The following is a 14,905-nucleotide window of genomic DNA, read 5'->3' on the forward strand; positions in this document are numbered from 1 at the left end:
TGTTATGGTCAGGGTTAAAATTTTATCGTAAGTACGGAAATGTCCACAATAAAGGTCCAAAGGGCAAAATTGTTGGTTTCAAACGAAATTGCCACAAAGAATTAATATTTGAAACGTTTAAAAATGAGTGCAAAAGTAAAAGTTTGTATTTTTGTGTAAAAATGAGTCAAACTCTAAGGTCAAAGGGTCAAGGTTCTTGAAATCAAATGAAAGGGCTTGTCATGGTTCCTTTTGGTTCCTTGTGGAACATAGAGCTTAGGTAACAGTTAAAAAGGCTGGTCACCAGGATTAAATATGTGAAGTACGAAAGCCCTAACCCTTCAAAATTATGTCCAAGGTTGTGTTTGAAGAGTAGGTCAAACTCCAAGGTCCAAGTCGAAGGAACAAAGGTCTTCGTATCCAATAAAGCGTCTTCTGACAAGGATAACATAAATGAAATCCTAATTCTTAACATTCAAAATTATGTCCAAGGTTTTATTTGAAGAGTAGGTCAAACTCCAAGGTCAGAGTCAAAGAATCATAGGTTTTCGTATCCAATAAAGCGTCTTCTCACAAGGATTACATACCTGGTGTGTGAGGTATGAAAGCCTTAGCCCTTACTGCTCAAAAGATATGTCCATAGTATAAGTTTGGAATTTTGTGTAAAATAGGGTGAAACTCTGAGGTCAAGGTCAAGAGGTCAAATTCGGTGGTACCCAAAGAGAGTTCTTGTTACAAGGAATGCAAATTCAAAAATTATGGGCAATGTTAAAGCTCTTGCAGACAAACAGACAAACAAACGAACGGACAAACAATATACTTAGCTTAGTACCCAAGAAACTACGTTTACAGAGTCAAAAAATACTTCGTTTAAAAACAAAACACTGAGTAATATATACAATAGACATACATGGAAATTTATGTACGGCATAGAAGTACTTAAAAGGCAAACTGCTCCATAAACTGTAACCTGGGACGGCGGCGCCGAGAGTATCACATATAAAGTTCCCCCTAACTTCGTTGAGGTCAACTAAAAATTAAAGAGAGCATGAATTATTCCCTGTCCAAAGAAAAAAGGAACACAGAAGCCGCCTAAAAATATCAAGCAGAAAATAACCCAGTATATCTTTGAATTGTTTTCAGATGCTTTTTTGCATTAACAAATGACGACAAGAAATCAGCCTGATGACAAAAAATACACATGTGTGGATCCAGAGGGAGTGGGGGTGGGTGGGTGGGGGAGTCAGAACCCCCCCCCCCGGAATTTACACGGTTAAAAAATGTCTATACTAAAGAAAAAAGTGTTACCATGGACCCCCCTGGTAAACGCGAATATATGTGATATGGGTATGAAAAGTGAAAGATTTGAGGCAATAGAAGTCATAGACTAAAACCCCAGTCACATTTCCAAAAACGACCAACGGCCGACGGGTTTCGAAGCAAAAGTGGGATTCTGCGGGTGGCAGTCGTCAGTTCATCGGCCGTTGTCTTGCCCGATTTTGACCATTTTTTTTTGTCGGCCGACCAATTTTGTGTCCATCGGTCCAAGTTATAATTTTTTAAGCATCGGGGGCCGATTCCTTCAATTGAAGTTATCCGTCGACCAACCTTCGATCATCGTTCGACCATCGGTGGTCAGTTTATTAAGTCGGTCGTCCGTCGTTGGACAAAAAGGGTGTTTAAAATTTCGGCCGATGGTTAAAATCAAACTGTAGCTCAGAGCTCGGACGACGATTGGCCGACTTGTGATTATTTAACCTGGTAAGAAAACATAACACAAACAAAATTTTGATGCATGGATTGAAATAAAATTTTTGAACGGAAATAACATGAATAATTAATCCGTAAGATATAAACAAATCTTAAGCATTCTTTGCTGCTTAGATATGCACCATTTGTCGTTTTTATGCAATTTCATACAAAATTTTGCACACATTTTCAACATTGAGTAACAATTTTATAAGATTCTGCCACTTAGCCTTGCAAACATTACTCACGTCACCTATCTGAATATAGAACTATGAAAACATATTGCTGAATTCTAAAGAAAACAGATTTTTTGTGTTATTTATCCAAATTATCGGTGTCCCTAGGAATTAATGTGACTGCTCAGTGTCGACCGATACTGTATCGGCCGATAATGTTCTTTCAGCCGACAAGATCAAAAAAATTTAGTCGCCCGACCATCGGCTTAAATGTGACCTAGGCATAACCCCCCCCTCTCATCCCAAACGAAATAGGTTTTTGACGTTTGGGCGAGTTTAGGTTTTTTCCTGCTTGTCAAGAAATTTCTGGGAGTGGATCCCCCCCCCCCCCCACCACCTGGAAAAAATTTCTGGATCCGCGCCTAAATACATGTACACAGCTGTTTGACCAATTTTTTTCTTTGTTTCTTTAGAGCTACATTATATGTACATAGTTAGCAAAATTGCAGGAACAAGGTCATCTTCGCTAGCCAAGGGTTTTTATGGGGAGCGGTGCGGACCGAAAACTCTTGGCTTGCGAAGATGGGACAAGGTGATCAGACCATACATGACTCTTTTTACGCTAGGAACGTGACATAATGTCGTCAAAAAACACGTTTTGTGATCAGTCAGATTACTGTACCTTGTCTTTTTGCATCGCACATTAATATGCGACGAAAAAGGATGAGGTGGTCCGACTGTATCTATGACGTCACTTAAACGTAACAATCAGTGTGACGCAACAATCATAACTACAACAAAAAGCGGAGACGAGAGGCAAAACACGGAGGTAAAAGTCACCCAGATATTTGTCTTTTTAGATCAAAACAGTGTCATACATTAGGATATTCTGTTTCAAACACGTGTAAGAAAATTAGGTACTTTTATCATGATAATATGTTTATTTTCTTTTCGTAGAAGAAGAAAAATCATGGATTTCAACAAAATTTTGGATTTTGGAGATACCCCCGTTGCAGATGTGGTAAGTTCACTTAAATTCTCTCCTACGTAATGTTTACATTCATAACTTTATTGGAGCCCAAACCTTAATTTGAAAATGTCAAAAAATATATCCAATGCCGAGTATTTTAGTTACTCAGTATTTCTGTGGTAAATAACTTTATTATTCTGGATTTCCCTAGCATCTAAAATTATGAATTATAATCCCGAGATCTGGCCAATACCCTCTTGTTTTTATATTGTCATACGGTTCTCAAATCTCTCCATAGTCAGATATCATTTAGGTGGTTGTTTTGTGTTTTAATGTTTTATTTTGTTTTCTCTTGCTGGACAAAAATGCACTCCTGTTAGATTTGGCTTTTTACAGACCTTCCAGGCCTAAAGCAAGCAGTTTCAATTGGGATGGAGGGGGGGGGGGGGGGGGGGGAGGTATGCACAACTTAACATATTTTGGTTGGACATTACAAAGTAAAAAAAAAAATCCTTGACATGCAATATATATATTGTAATATTTATCGGGTCATCAAAAGTAATTATTGAGGGGTACATTCATTCTTCCCTAAAGTGGTTATATCTGCCCATTATTTATGGTTAAAAGGGAGGGGGTCCACTTAGGTGTTAGTTTAGGTTTGAGGTTAAGTGTTTGAGTTTTTGGCAGCATTTCTCCTTATCTCCCATGTGTATAGATATTTTGAGATATAGGTAGGGTAGGGTCGTCATGTTTCAGGTTCTTGTATGCCCACTTTGCATTCTGTCAATCATTTCAATTTGCTGATCAAATAAATATTTTCAGGACACAAAACTGAGGATATTAAAGTTCGATTATTCATGGAGTGATGCTGTTGAGGAGGAAGAGAGACGTGTGGAGGTACAGAATAGAAATTATCTCTGTATAAGTTATATATAGAAATTATCTATGTATTTGTTATATAATAGAAATTATTTGTGTATTAGTTTATATATAATAGAAATTATCTATATATAGGTTATATACTAGTAATAGAAATTATCTATGTATAATTTATATAATAGAAATTGTGTATGTTTAAGTTACAGAATAAAAATTATCTATGATTAAGTTATATAATAGAAATTATCTATGTTTAAGTTTCATAATTGGCATTATTTATGTATATTAAGATACTATACATAGGAAATTTTCAATGTATAAGATAAATATATGGGAAATTATCTATGTTTTAGTTTACCAGAACTTTCATGTCTTTACATTTATAGAAAAATACCCCCTTTTTGAGTAATTGTAGGTTGTCATGTCAATAAATTTTGTGCCAATGGTTTTTTTTTATATAATTTTGTCTAAGAAAATGAAGTTGATATACATTTCCATGCTGATGTTTCATATATCCACATTTTTTTGTCTTGAAGGAGGAACAAAAGCAAAAAATACAGATGGAGAAAAAGTTTGAGAAAAAAATTGCAGAGAAGAAAAATTACAACACAAATGACAACAGGTATGGTCATGCAATAACTGACCCCCAAATAACTATTCCAATATGCTATGTGTTCTGTTGTCAATGTTTGGTGGTACATTTAATGACAGGCTTTATAAAATATTGTAGTCATCTGTATTTTTGTAGATTTGCAACACCTTTAGATTTTGGAGATGAGGCAGTGAAAAATTGGGTAAGTACAAGTATTGAGAATCTGATTTGTATCTTTTCAAATACTCAACACATATTGTTGCAAAAACATTTTCATTTCCAATGTCTTTGTGCGAGATAAAACTACAAAAAAGATAATGACTTTATAACCCCATACAGAGATTTGCTAAGCACACAACACAACTTATTGCTTTTTTGCTGCATGTTGCTTAGTAATACACCTGTTGGGGATGCTGAGATTTTCTACTAAAAGCTATTATTGAATATTATATAACTGAATCAAGGATCAGGTAAAAATTTAAAATATAAGGAATAACTGTCTGTCTCTTTGTTTTTATTATGATGATCAATCAATTTGCTCCAGTGATAATTTTACATAAATTCTTTCAGCGTATATGCAAATTATCATGGAAGCGAATGGATTGATTGCATCAGTTTTTGCTAAATAATACCCATCAGACAGGAATATTTTGATAATCAATGTTTGTACATGCAGGTACATCAAAACATGTTAAGTCCAACTTTATATAATTTGCAGGTTTTCATGCATTTGAAGAAATAAATAAATAATACATGTCTATATGTTTAACATGTTTTTCTATTTTGTTCTGTATTTAGGAAACAAAGCTCCAGATCCTCAAGTTTAGTTATAGCTGGGCAGATCAGGTTGAAAAAGAAGAAAAAGCAGCAAGTCAGGTAACATTTCTGCTAAATGAATCAAATTTCAAATTATAATACCACTCTGACATGCATTTGGGATTATTTTCATACATTTGATATGGCAACTCTGACATCCCAATTACCATTTTATTTGTGTAGGAGGCAAAACCTGCAGAGAACAGAGTTCCAAAGGAAGAAAATAAAACAAATAATAGAAGCTTTGGAAAAACCCTGACAAAAGATGAAGTAAACTTTCTTTTGGAGGGAAATAAAAACTCTCCAAGGGGGTTAGTCACTTTTTTAAACTTTTGACATTGTAAAATAAATATTAAAATCTTTATGGTGTTTATCAGTACCCTGCAATATTTTTCCACAGTAATAATTTAAATATCTGAGCCATAAATAATTGTATACCTCAAGGATGATGCACTTAACTTTGAAAATATGTATTTGAATTTTTTTTAACTACTTTAATTTATGGCAATTAAATATATACATGATATATAAGCTTGGAAACTTACTTAATTTAATCAATTACAGGAGGCTAAAAGCTTTCATAAGAAAGCGGAGAGAAGAAGAAGAAGCCAAGGCCTGTATCAACGAGGAAAACAAAACAAAGACTTCTAGAAATGGTGGAACCCTGACAAAAGACCAGGCCATTGCAAAAAAGTCTCCTAGGGGGTTAGTCACCTTTTTCAGTTTTTAGGTCACCTGAGTAAACTCGGGTGACCTATTGCTATTCGTTGTTGTCGTCTTCGTGCGTCGTCTGTCATGCGATAACATTTGAACATTTTCAGCTTCTTCTCTGAAACCGCTCAACCAATTTCAACCAATTTTGGCACTAAACATCTATGGGTAAAGGGGAACATAAATTGCGAATTTCATGGTCCCTGCCCTCCCTTGGGGCCTGGGGGTGGGGCCAAAACCACTAAAATTAGTGCAATTGTAGAAGTTCGGGCTTTACGGACCGTGGATATCGGCCTGGATAGCTCAGTGGTTAGAGCACCTGACTAGTAATACAGGGGTCCCGGGTTCGATTCCCGGTCCAGCCATATGTTTTTCTTCGTGCATTTCTCCTTTCCTACTACATTTGGTGGCCAGTGTGGGGGGCTTTGTTCAGGTTTCAGTGTATGTGTAAATTAGTAATTCCTGGCAGGGCCCTAGAACTTGTGTCTTCGAGGTCGAAGACTGTTTAAAGAGGGAGGAATGTAGAAGTTCGGGCTTTATGGACCGTGTATATCGGCCTGGATAGCTCAGTGGTTAGAGCACCTGACTAGCAATACAGGGGTCCCGGGTTCGATTCCCGGTCCAGCCATATGTTTTTCTTCGTGCATTTCTCCTTTCCTACTACACAATCTTTAAAAATCTTCTATGAATCTGGACATCAAGCAATCAAACTGTTGGCATGATTGTGATCAGCATTGAGTCCTCTACCAAAATTGTGAAATCCATGGCTCCAGGGACAGGGGTTCTAGTGCTAGGGTGGGGCTAAATAGGCTGTATAGTGAAAATGCATTATTTCTTTGCAAATTTTCTTTTCTGCTCCTGGGCATTAAATAACCTAACCAAGTATATAGTTATGTTGAATAAGATTGCCTCTTCCAAAATTGTGAATTTCATGAGCTCAGGGTCAGGGGTTCTGGTGTTAGGGTGGGGTTCTGTTGATTATATACTGAAAATGCATAAATTCTTTAAAAATCCTCTCATATGTTCCTGGGTATAAAACCAATGAACTGTGTATATAGTTATGATGAGGAAGGATGCTTCTTCCCAATTTATGAATTTCATGACCCCTGGGTCAGGGGTTCTGGTGTTAGGGTGTGGCTCTATAATGATTATATAGTGAAAATGCATGAATTCCTTGGAAATCTTTTCCTTTGCTCCCTGGTATAATGCCAATGATTTAACTATATATTTATAATGAAGAAAGCCTGATGTTTCCAAATGATTAATTTCAGAGCCCCTGCATTAGGGGTACTGCAGACAGGGGTAGGGGGTTACATATCCTGAAAATATAGTAATGCTTTGAAATCTGCTCTTTGATATCAATCACCCATTTCGGATAAAATGAAATTTATAAAATTTCCAAAATGTTGAAATATGTGGCCCCAAGGTCAGTGGTTCTTCTGGGTTGGTGTGCACAACTGGTGGTTATAAAGTGGAAATGCATTTTCTCTCTGTTACTCTGATCTGCCTTTGGGTATTAAGTAACCAAAATAAGCATGCTAAGTGTAAAGTTTTGATAAACAATGGTGCCTTTTTCAAAATAGTGAATTACGAGGCTTTTGGTTTAAAATAGTCAAACCAAATTCAGTTGTTGGAGAATTGTTACATGTTCCTTAGGTGACCTATAAGGCCCGTGGGCCTCTTGTTTTTTTCAGTTTTGACATTGTTAAGTAAATATATTATTTGCATAATTAAGGGTTTTCCTCCCTTTCTTTCAATTAGTACTTTGATATATATTTATACCCCTCGCTTGAAAAGTGGGAGGGTATACTGTAATTGGAATGTCTGTCCGTCTGTATAGCAGTCCATCTAAATGTCTTTCTGTCCATCCATCTGTTACGTTTTGGGGTACCCATCTCTTATCTGAAACTCCTCATATACTACTGAGTGAAATTTAATGAAACGTTCACAGAATCTTTATGACATATTTCCAATGTCAACCTCCTATTTTAGTTTTTGATCGGACACATATTTCGGGTTTCCATAGCAAAACATGGACACTGCCTTTTTATACATATGGGAGGCGGGGGTATCATATAGTGAGCTCATTGCTCACAATACATCAATCCTGATACTAAAACCTAGGAAAATATCGATATGGATTTCTGACATATAACTTAATTTTAAGCTTGCAAACTTATTTTAAATAATTTATTTATTTACAGAAAGCTAACAGCATTTATCAAAAAACACAAAGAAAGGGAACTTGCAAAGGCCTTGATTGAAAGAGAAAACATAAAGAAAGTACAGGTAAAATGATCATTTCTTTATTAGACAACTGTGATTTACTTGTTTAAACTTTTTCTGAAAGCTATTTGAATGGAATAAGAACCAAAGTTACAATAATAAGATTATTATTGAGTATAATACAAACAAAATGGTAAACAAACCATTTCTTCCATTATTTAAGGCTGCTGATTTCACAAAACAGAAAGATGCAGTGAATACGGAAAAGGCATTAGATCAAGAAGCTTTTGGAGATGAGAAGGAATCCCCTGTTCTAGAGACTCCAACATTTGGAGATGAGAAGGAATCCCTTGTTCTAGAGACTCCAACATTTGGAGATGAGAAGGAATCCCTTGTTCTAGAGACTCCAACATTTGGAGATGAGAGGGAATCCCTTGTTCTAGAGACTCCAACATTTGGAGATGAGAAGGAATCCCCTGTTCCAGAGACTCCAACATTTGGAGATGAGAAGGAATCCCTTGTTCTAGAGACTCCAACATTTGGAGATGAGAAGGAATCCCCTGTTCCAGAGACTCCAACATTTGGAGATGAGAAGGAATCCCTTGTTCTAGAGACTTCAACATTTAGAAATGAGAAGGAATCCCTTGTTCTAGAGACTCCAACATTTGGAGATGAGAAGAAATCCCTTGTTCTAGAGACTTCAACATTTAGAGATGAGAAGGAATCCCTTGTTCTAGAGACTTCAACATTTAGAGATGAGAAGGAATCCCCTGTTCTAGAGACTCCAACATTTGGAGATGAGAAGGAATCCCCTATTCCAGAGACTCCAATGGATGTGAAGAAAGATAGCCATAAACCGGAAGAGCTCTTGATGGATGAAAAAATAGCAACACCAATTGGAGATACCGAAGTCTTAGAAGTCAACAAGGATCTGAAGATAACACTTGAGGTATTAAAACACAGCATTCACATGTATTTGCAGATGAATTATGAATTACAATTAGGCAAAAGAGATTTGTAAAAATTCCTATTCATTTACACTTTTAATGTTCTTTCTATAATTTTTGAAAGTTGTTAAAATATTTTTGTTAACTATCACTTTCAGCTTTTGAATAAGGATGATGATAAGTATGGTGATGATGAAGATGACATTGCTGATGATGATGATGATGATGACTGCTTATTTGGGCCAAGAAAGCTATTCTTCTTTGGCATAGATTATTTTAAGGTAAAGCAAATCTTCATTATTTCATAACTTTCTCAATTTGTATAGTGAGAGCCTGAGAGGAGGAAAAATATTTTATTTTTAGTGACAATGTAAATTATTAAATTTACATCAATATCTTTATTGTCTTTACAAATATTTCAAAGACTTCCAATCAACCGAAATGAAAAAAAAAATGTCACCCCCTTCCATCCTAATGTTTAATAAAGTTCAGTTTAATTAACATAGTAAATAAAACTGATTAAATTCAATTCTTGTTAAAATATTTCATTAATGATTTTTTTTCCTAATTTTTCATCTGATACAGGATGCTGGAAAAGCTGTGTGGTGAAAAGAAGCAAGAGAGAAAGAATGGAACAGATAAAACTTAACGAAACTACTTAAGAAAGAAAGAAAGACTTAAGAAATTTTTTTCTCACAAAAATAAAATTTATACCAGAACTAAAGGTTTTTTTTTTCATTTTAAAGACATGTGTAGAGAAGCATCATTGATAGGTCCCTTGCAAAATCTTCCATGCAGTGAATGATGAAGCAAATCTGTACTGGATGTACATGTACTAGTATGACAAATAAAGTTATGTATGAAAATAATCAGACATTTTGAGGACCAATTTATATTTCAATTGATATGTGTGCAACAACTCTGTTGTTGAACTCAAAGTAATCTGAAGGTAAATGGACAAATTGACTGCAATTTTTTCTATCTAAATTGGAAAGACAAAAATATCTTGATCAACATCAAGTAAATACAATTACATAAAAACAATAGGTCCAAGGGCTTTGACAATCATTTGAGTTAATCTAATGGATCCAAAGAAGTATAAAATAAAATAAAACTGACAGATGAAGCTATGAAGCCCAAAACCAAGAGGAAAAGGTTGACAAGGGCTCAGCAATATAATGAGTCAGGAGAGCTGAAGGATCATGAACACATCAAATAAACACGGACAGGTCCTCGTGAAGGAACTAGCAAAATCTTAGTTTTCCAACAAAATGGCTTTAAAAAATACACAATAAAAACATGTTCATGTATTTTTATTGTAATGGTACAAGGTTCAAATAACATATATTGTATCCATCTCATTAAGAAATCCGCCAACAGTAATTATATGTATTATAAAAACAAAATTCAAGGGAAGTAACCAGGTTACAACCTAATGTCAGAATTGTAAATTGAATACTCAATAAAATCCAGTATTAAAGATAATATATTTATGTTTTGCCTCAACAAAATCCACTGATTAAAGATAAGTATTTGTAGCAATTTGTTTCTAGTTATTTTCATTATCCCCTAATTACAACCACATTTAAACTAAGTCAATGCATTCATAACATTTGTAGAAAAAAAAATTAAGAACAATCAATTCAAAGACTATGTACATGTAACTTTTACATTAAACTGTCTTCTGGTTATTTAAGCTTGAATTCTTGTAGATAATTTCATGAATTTGAATTTCACTCCTAACGAGAAATGATATGACAATATTGCAAGGAAAGGAAGGGGAGACAATTTATATAAGAAAAAAAGGGGAGTAACTCTTGCTGAGGTAATATTTGGAATTTATGAGATTTTCCAGGTGGTCTCTGAACAGATCAGAAAGAATCACAAGTGCAATATTTGAGATTGTTTAACCATTTTAGATTTAATTTTATGCTTTATTTTCATGCTAAGCACGATTCCCCTTCCATCCTTGATTAAACAATTTTCAGAGGAAACGGCAAAATGCACTTTTACTTTACAAAAAAAAACCAAGATTTGCACCGGTCCCGTTACTTTGTAAAGAATTTGATAAAGCACCATTTTCTGAGTGACCTAATTCTGTATCACAGTCAATGTTGAACTCTGAACTCTGAAGTTTGCTGGGAGAACAGATTGGGGACAAAGTTTCGATGCACTGATCTGTCCCCGAGATCTGTCCATTCTTGGAGAGTTCCTCTGGGGATTTTGTTGTGCTTTTCTCTGGGGATGAACTGTCAAAAAGGGAGGAAGTTAAGACACTGACTGGGGACTTGCCTTCGATGATGTCGGACAATGTTCGGTTTAAGGTGTCGGGATTTTCTAAGTCTTCGTCACTTTCATCGTCACTTTCACTCAAAGAATCATTGCGATATGGTGGTCTTGATACTGAGGAATTATGGGTTAGCCTCAGCTGGAGTACCTAGAGAAACTTGGCAACGAAGGGTCTGTTTGTTAGAACCCAGCACTCTGACTCATCGCCGAATTTTTTCTCATCCTTGTGATGATGACTTTTGTGGCAAACGCTGCAGAGGATACTGTTGCATTCATGACAGTGCTTCAGTTTTCGTACCTCCCTTGCTCCACAAATGTCACATGTCTCTTCTTGCTGTGGCGCGGAATTATAGTAATCGTCAAAGAATTCTTGAACTTCATCACTGTCACTGTCATTTTTTATTATATGTTTCATCAGTGTAATTATATTTTTGTCATGAAATGAGAATTTATAGTAATTCTTTGATAGCCGACGATCATCGTACGCGTACAGCGAGATAGGAACGCTGTTTTCTGTGGTTGTTACATTTTGGACATATTTTCTGTACATCTCCTGGCCATTACGGGAAAACTTGGCAACGAAGGGTCTGTTTGTTAGAACCCAGCACTCTGACTCATCGCCGAATTTTTTCTCATCCTTGTGATGATGACTTTTATGGCAAACGCTGCAGAGGATACTGTTGCATTCATGGCAGTGCTTCAGTTTTCGTACCTCCCTCGCTCCACAAACGTCACACGTCTCTTCTTGCCGTGGCGCGGATTTACAGTAATTGTCAAAGAATCCTTGAACTCCATCTTTCGGAATAAATACGCCCTGCCTGCAGATTGGACACTTAACGGAGGAATCTGAATTTGAAGGGGTGGCGGCTATAATGTTGTCAATACACGGACTGCAGAACGTGTGAGAGCAGGGTAGAATTTTTGGAACTTTATCCGGAGTGGAAAACTGATATGCACATACTGGACAGTTTGAGTCGTTTTGTTGTTGTTGTTCATCCATTTATTGTGACATCGACAAAAACAACAAAATATTATCATATATAAGTGAAACCCCGCACAATGTCCAAATGTTAGTTGTAACTCAGAACAAAATTTTCAACATCTAGTGAAAATTTTCCAAGTTTAAAAATAGCACCTGTTGCAGCTCACAAAGTCTGGAAGTGAATTTAAAAAAAACATAAACAACAACAACAAAAAAACCCCACATTTTTAACAGCATTATATTTGTTCTTAAAACATTTTATTGAAGTAATTGTACATATTGCTTTAATTCATTTTTTATTAAATGTTTCATCAGTGCAATTATATAATTTTTTGTCATGAAATAAGAATTTATAGTAATTCTTTGATAGCCAATATAATTATCCGGAATTAAGGAAGCTCTAAACACTACCCGAACAAAGTTCAACAAAATGACTTTGAAAAATACATACTAAGAATATACTCTTCAAAAAAAAAAAAAAAAAGAAACGCAAGTAGGAACAGTGCCCTGAAAAATGTTTGATAGTTTTATCATACCTTTTATTTTTGTATGGATACGATGTATTCGAGTGAAATGCATGATTTTTTAATGCAATTGTTAACTTTACAGCTATTCTACAAGTCTCACAGACAAAAAGACCTGATTTTGCAAAATTTTCCCCAAAATGTTTATCTCAATTTTCATTTGTTGAATTCGGATGCAATTCCTTCAGGTACAAAGGGGCTATCAAAAGCGGGGGTTCTCTATATATTGAATATGGTTTTATCTGAAAAATGAGGCTTCCTAAAAATGCTGCATCTGAATGTTGCGTTGCAAAAAAAGGAAAATGGGTGACTGGAAGCAGTGGTACTGCAATCTACAATTGCAAGAGATTTTAATGTTACACACAGACAATATCTAACCTATAAAACATAAACCATATATAAACAGCGAACACCCAATGTTCGCAAAAAATATAGTAGACTACGTGTGACATCAGCAGCACAGCATCACTTCCGAGGAATACGTAAATTGCGTGAATGTAATGCAAGGACGTCATCTTAAGCATTAGCTATCTATGAACTGCATAGATCATCTAACAAGACCGTTTTCAGTTGACTATGAATTATTGCAAGAGGATTAATCATGCCATTGTTCCGACCCCACAACGCCCCATATATCGACTTCAAAGATCACAGATCAATAGAGTATGACCACAGCATCACTGCTGAACATTTTGGTTAACCTACTAGTCCAGAATATTTTTATGAAATCTTCTTATAAGTTTAAGAGTGCTAATGCTTTGTAATGAATGTTAGACAGATAACTGCCTCCAAGGCGTTAAAAAAGTTGTTGGTGGTAGTGTAATGATATGGAAAACGGTATTATAAGAATGTAAGATTTATTTGGTTCGAATTCAATGGACTTTGATGGCAAAAGGTACTCTAACCATGTTCTACCTACACATACCCATTCAATTTTGCAGCTTCCTAGAGCCGTATTGCAATCTCACAATACACAGCCACATATAGCTCGTTTGACACACCTATTCTTGCAAAGAACAACAACCTGTTTCAACCACAGTCATCTAAATCGCTAGATTTAATCCAAATTAAGCTGCATTGGACAAAATGAATTGACATGATTTGCCAAAGACAATCGCATCCCCAGACTCTGCAACAGCTGACCAAAGTTCTACATTTGAAGTGGGAGAGTATTCATATACAGTTTTATTATACACATTTGCTTCCATTAGATGCCGTTTGTGGCTATCATTTGTGTCTGCGGGGGCATACCAGATATTGATCTTTAATGGTCGTAAACTGACTATAATTTCAAAATTGTTTGTGTAATAATGACATTAAGATAGTATTCCTGCTGCTTACTACATTATTATTTTATCAATGCATCATTTTACTAAATAACCTTTATTTTCAATGTGTCACTAAAATTCTACTATGCGTTTCTTATTTTGATGAGTATATATTCATAATGGTACAGGGTTCAAATAACATGTATTGTATCCATCTCAGTAAGTATATGTTATCCATCAACAGTAATTATATGTATAATTAAAAGAAACTTCAAGGGAAGTGACCAGGTTACAACCTAATGACAGGCTATTAAGGTATGTTAAGTACGTACCCTACCTACTGATAATATTTCTAGTCATTCTAAATTCAAAATTATAGAACCATTACATGTTCCTAGACAAATAATCAGCATGCGTTACCAGAGGTTTTGAACATATATCAAATTATGAAAATTTTTGCATTATTCAAAGAAAAATATATAAAAATTACGAAACATAAATTTAAGATTTTATAAAAAAGTTGTCATAATTTACAGGTAAACCTCCCAACAGACCATGTGGTTTTATTTCAATGTTTTACAGTTATTAATTAACTTGTTCATATTTATTAAGAATTTTACCGAGAACCCGGGTACTCGATCGGAAAAACGTCCGAGTAACCGAGTATTAAAAATTGACCGATTTGACATCCCTAGATTTTTTCCATCAAAATTTGTTTTAGAAGAGGTATACAATCCATATATAGACATTAAAAATATTGCACACAGGTCCCTCCTGTAGTGAAACTCTTCAACTCG

General features: G+C 35.2%; 2 protein-coding genes and 2 non-coding genes across 4 annotated transcripts; 3 read left to right on the forward strand and 1 right to left on the reverse strand.

The window, feature by feature from the left end:
* The first annotated feature begins 1,142 nt into the window (after positions 1 to 1,142).
* Positions 1,143 to 9,714, forward strand: LOC134256196 (golgin subfamily A member 6-like protein 24). Its single transcript, XM_062738845.1, has 11 exons — positions 1,143 to 1,205; positions 3,697 to 3,771; positions 4,290 to 4,375; positions 4,502 to 4,547; positions 5,144 to 5,221; positions 5,345 to 5,472; positions 5,726 to 5,866; positions 8,077 to 8,161; positions 8,322 to 9,047; positions 9,204 to 9,326; positions 9,631 to 9,714. Exons 1-11 carry the CDS (start codon positions 1,143 to 1,145, stop codon positions 9,652 to 9,654), a joined length of 1,575 nt encoding a protein of 524 aa, XP_062594829.1. The 3' UTR covers positions 9,655 to 9,714.
* Trnat-agu (transfer RNA threonine (anticodon AGU)) lies at positions 6,164 to 6,237 on the forward strand. The gene has a single exon. It is a non-coding gene; the product is annotated as a tRNA-Thr (tRNA).
* On the forward strand, positions 6,427 to 6,500 carry Trnaa-agc (transfer RNA alanine (anticodon AGC)). The gene has a single exon. It is a non-coding gene; the product is annotated as a tRNA-Ala (tRNA).
* Positions 9,715 to 11,059: 1,345 nt separating the features above from the next.
* Positions 11,060 to 12,334, reverse strand: LOC134256197 (uncharacterized). Its single transcript, XM_062738846.1, has 2 exons — positions 11,599 to 12,334; positions 11,060 to 11,448 (listed from the first exon to the last, which is right to left on the reverse strand). The coding sequence occupies exons 1-2, from the start codon at positions 12,332 to 12,334 to the stop codon at positions 11,060 to 11,062; spliced, it is 1,125 nt and encodes a 374-aa protein (XP_062594830.1).
* Positions 12,335 to 14,905: the final 2,571 nt, after the last annotated feature.

The sequence above is a fragment of the Saccostrea cucullata genome, unplaced genomic scaffold (assembly GCF_032062105.1).
Source record: "Saccostrea cucullata isolate Sc308-1 unplaced genomic scaffold, CSIRO_AGI_Scuc_v1 ctg204, whole genome shotgun sequence".
NCBI lineage: Eukaryota > Metazoa > Mollusca > Bivalvia > Ostreida > Ostreidae > Saccostrea > Saccostrea cuccullata.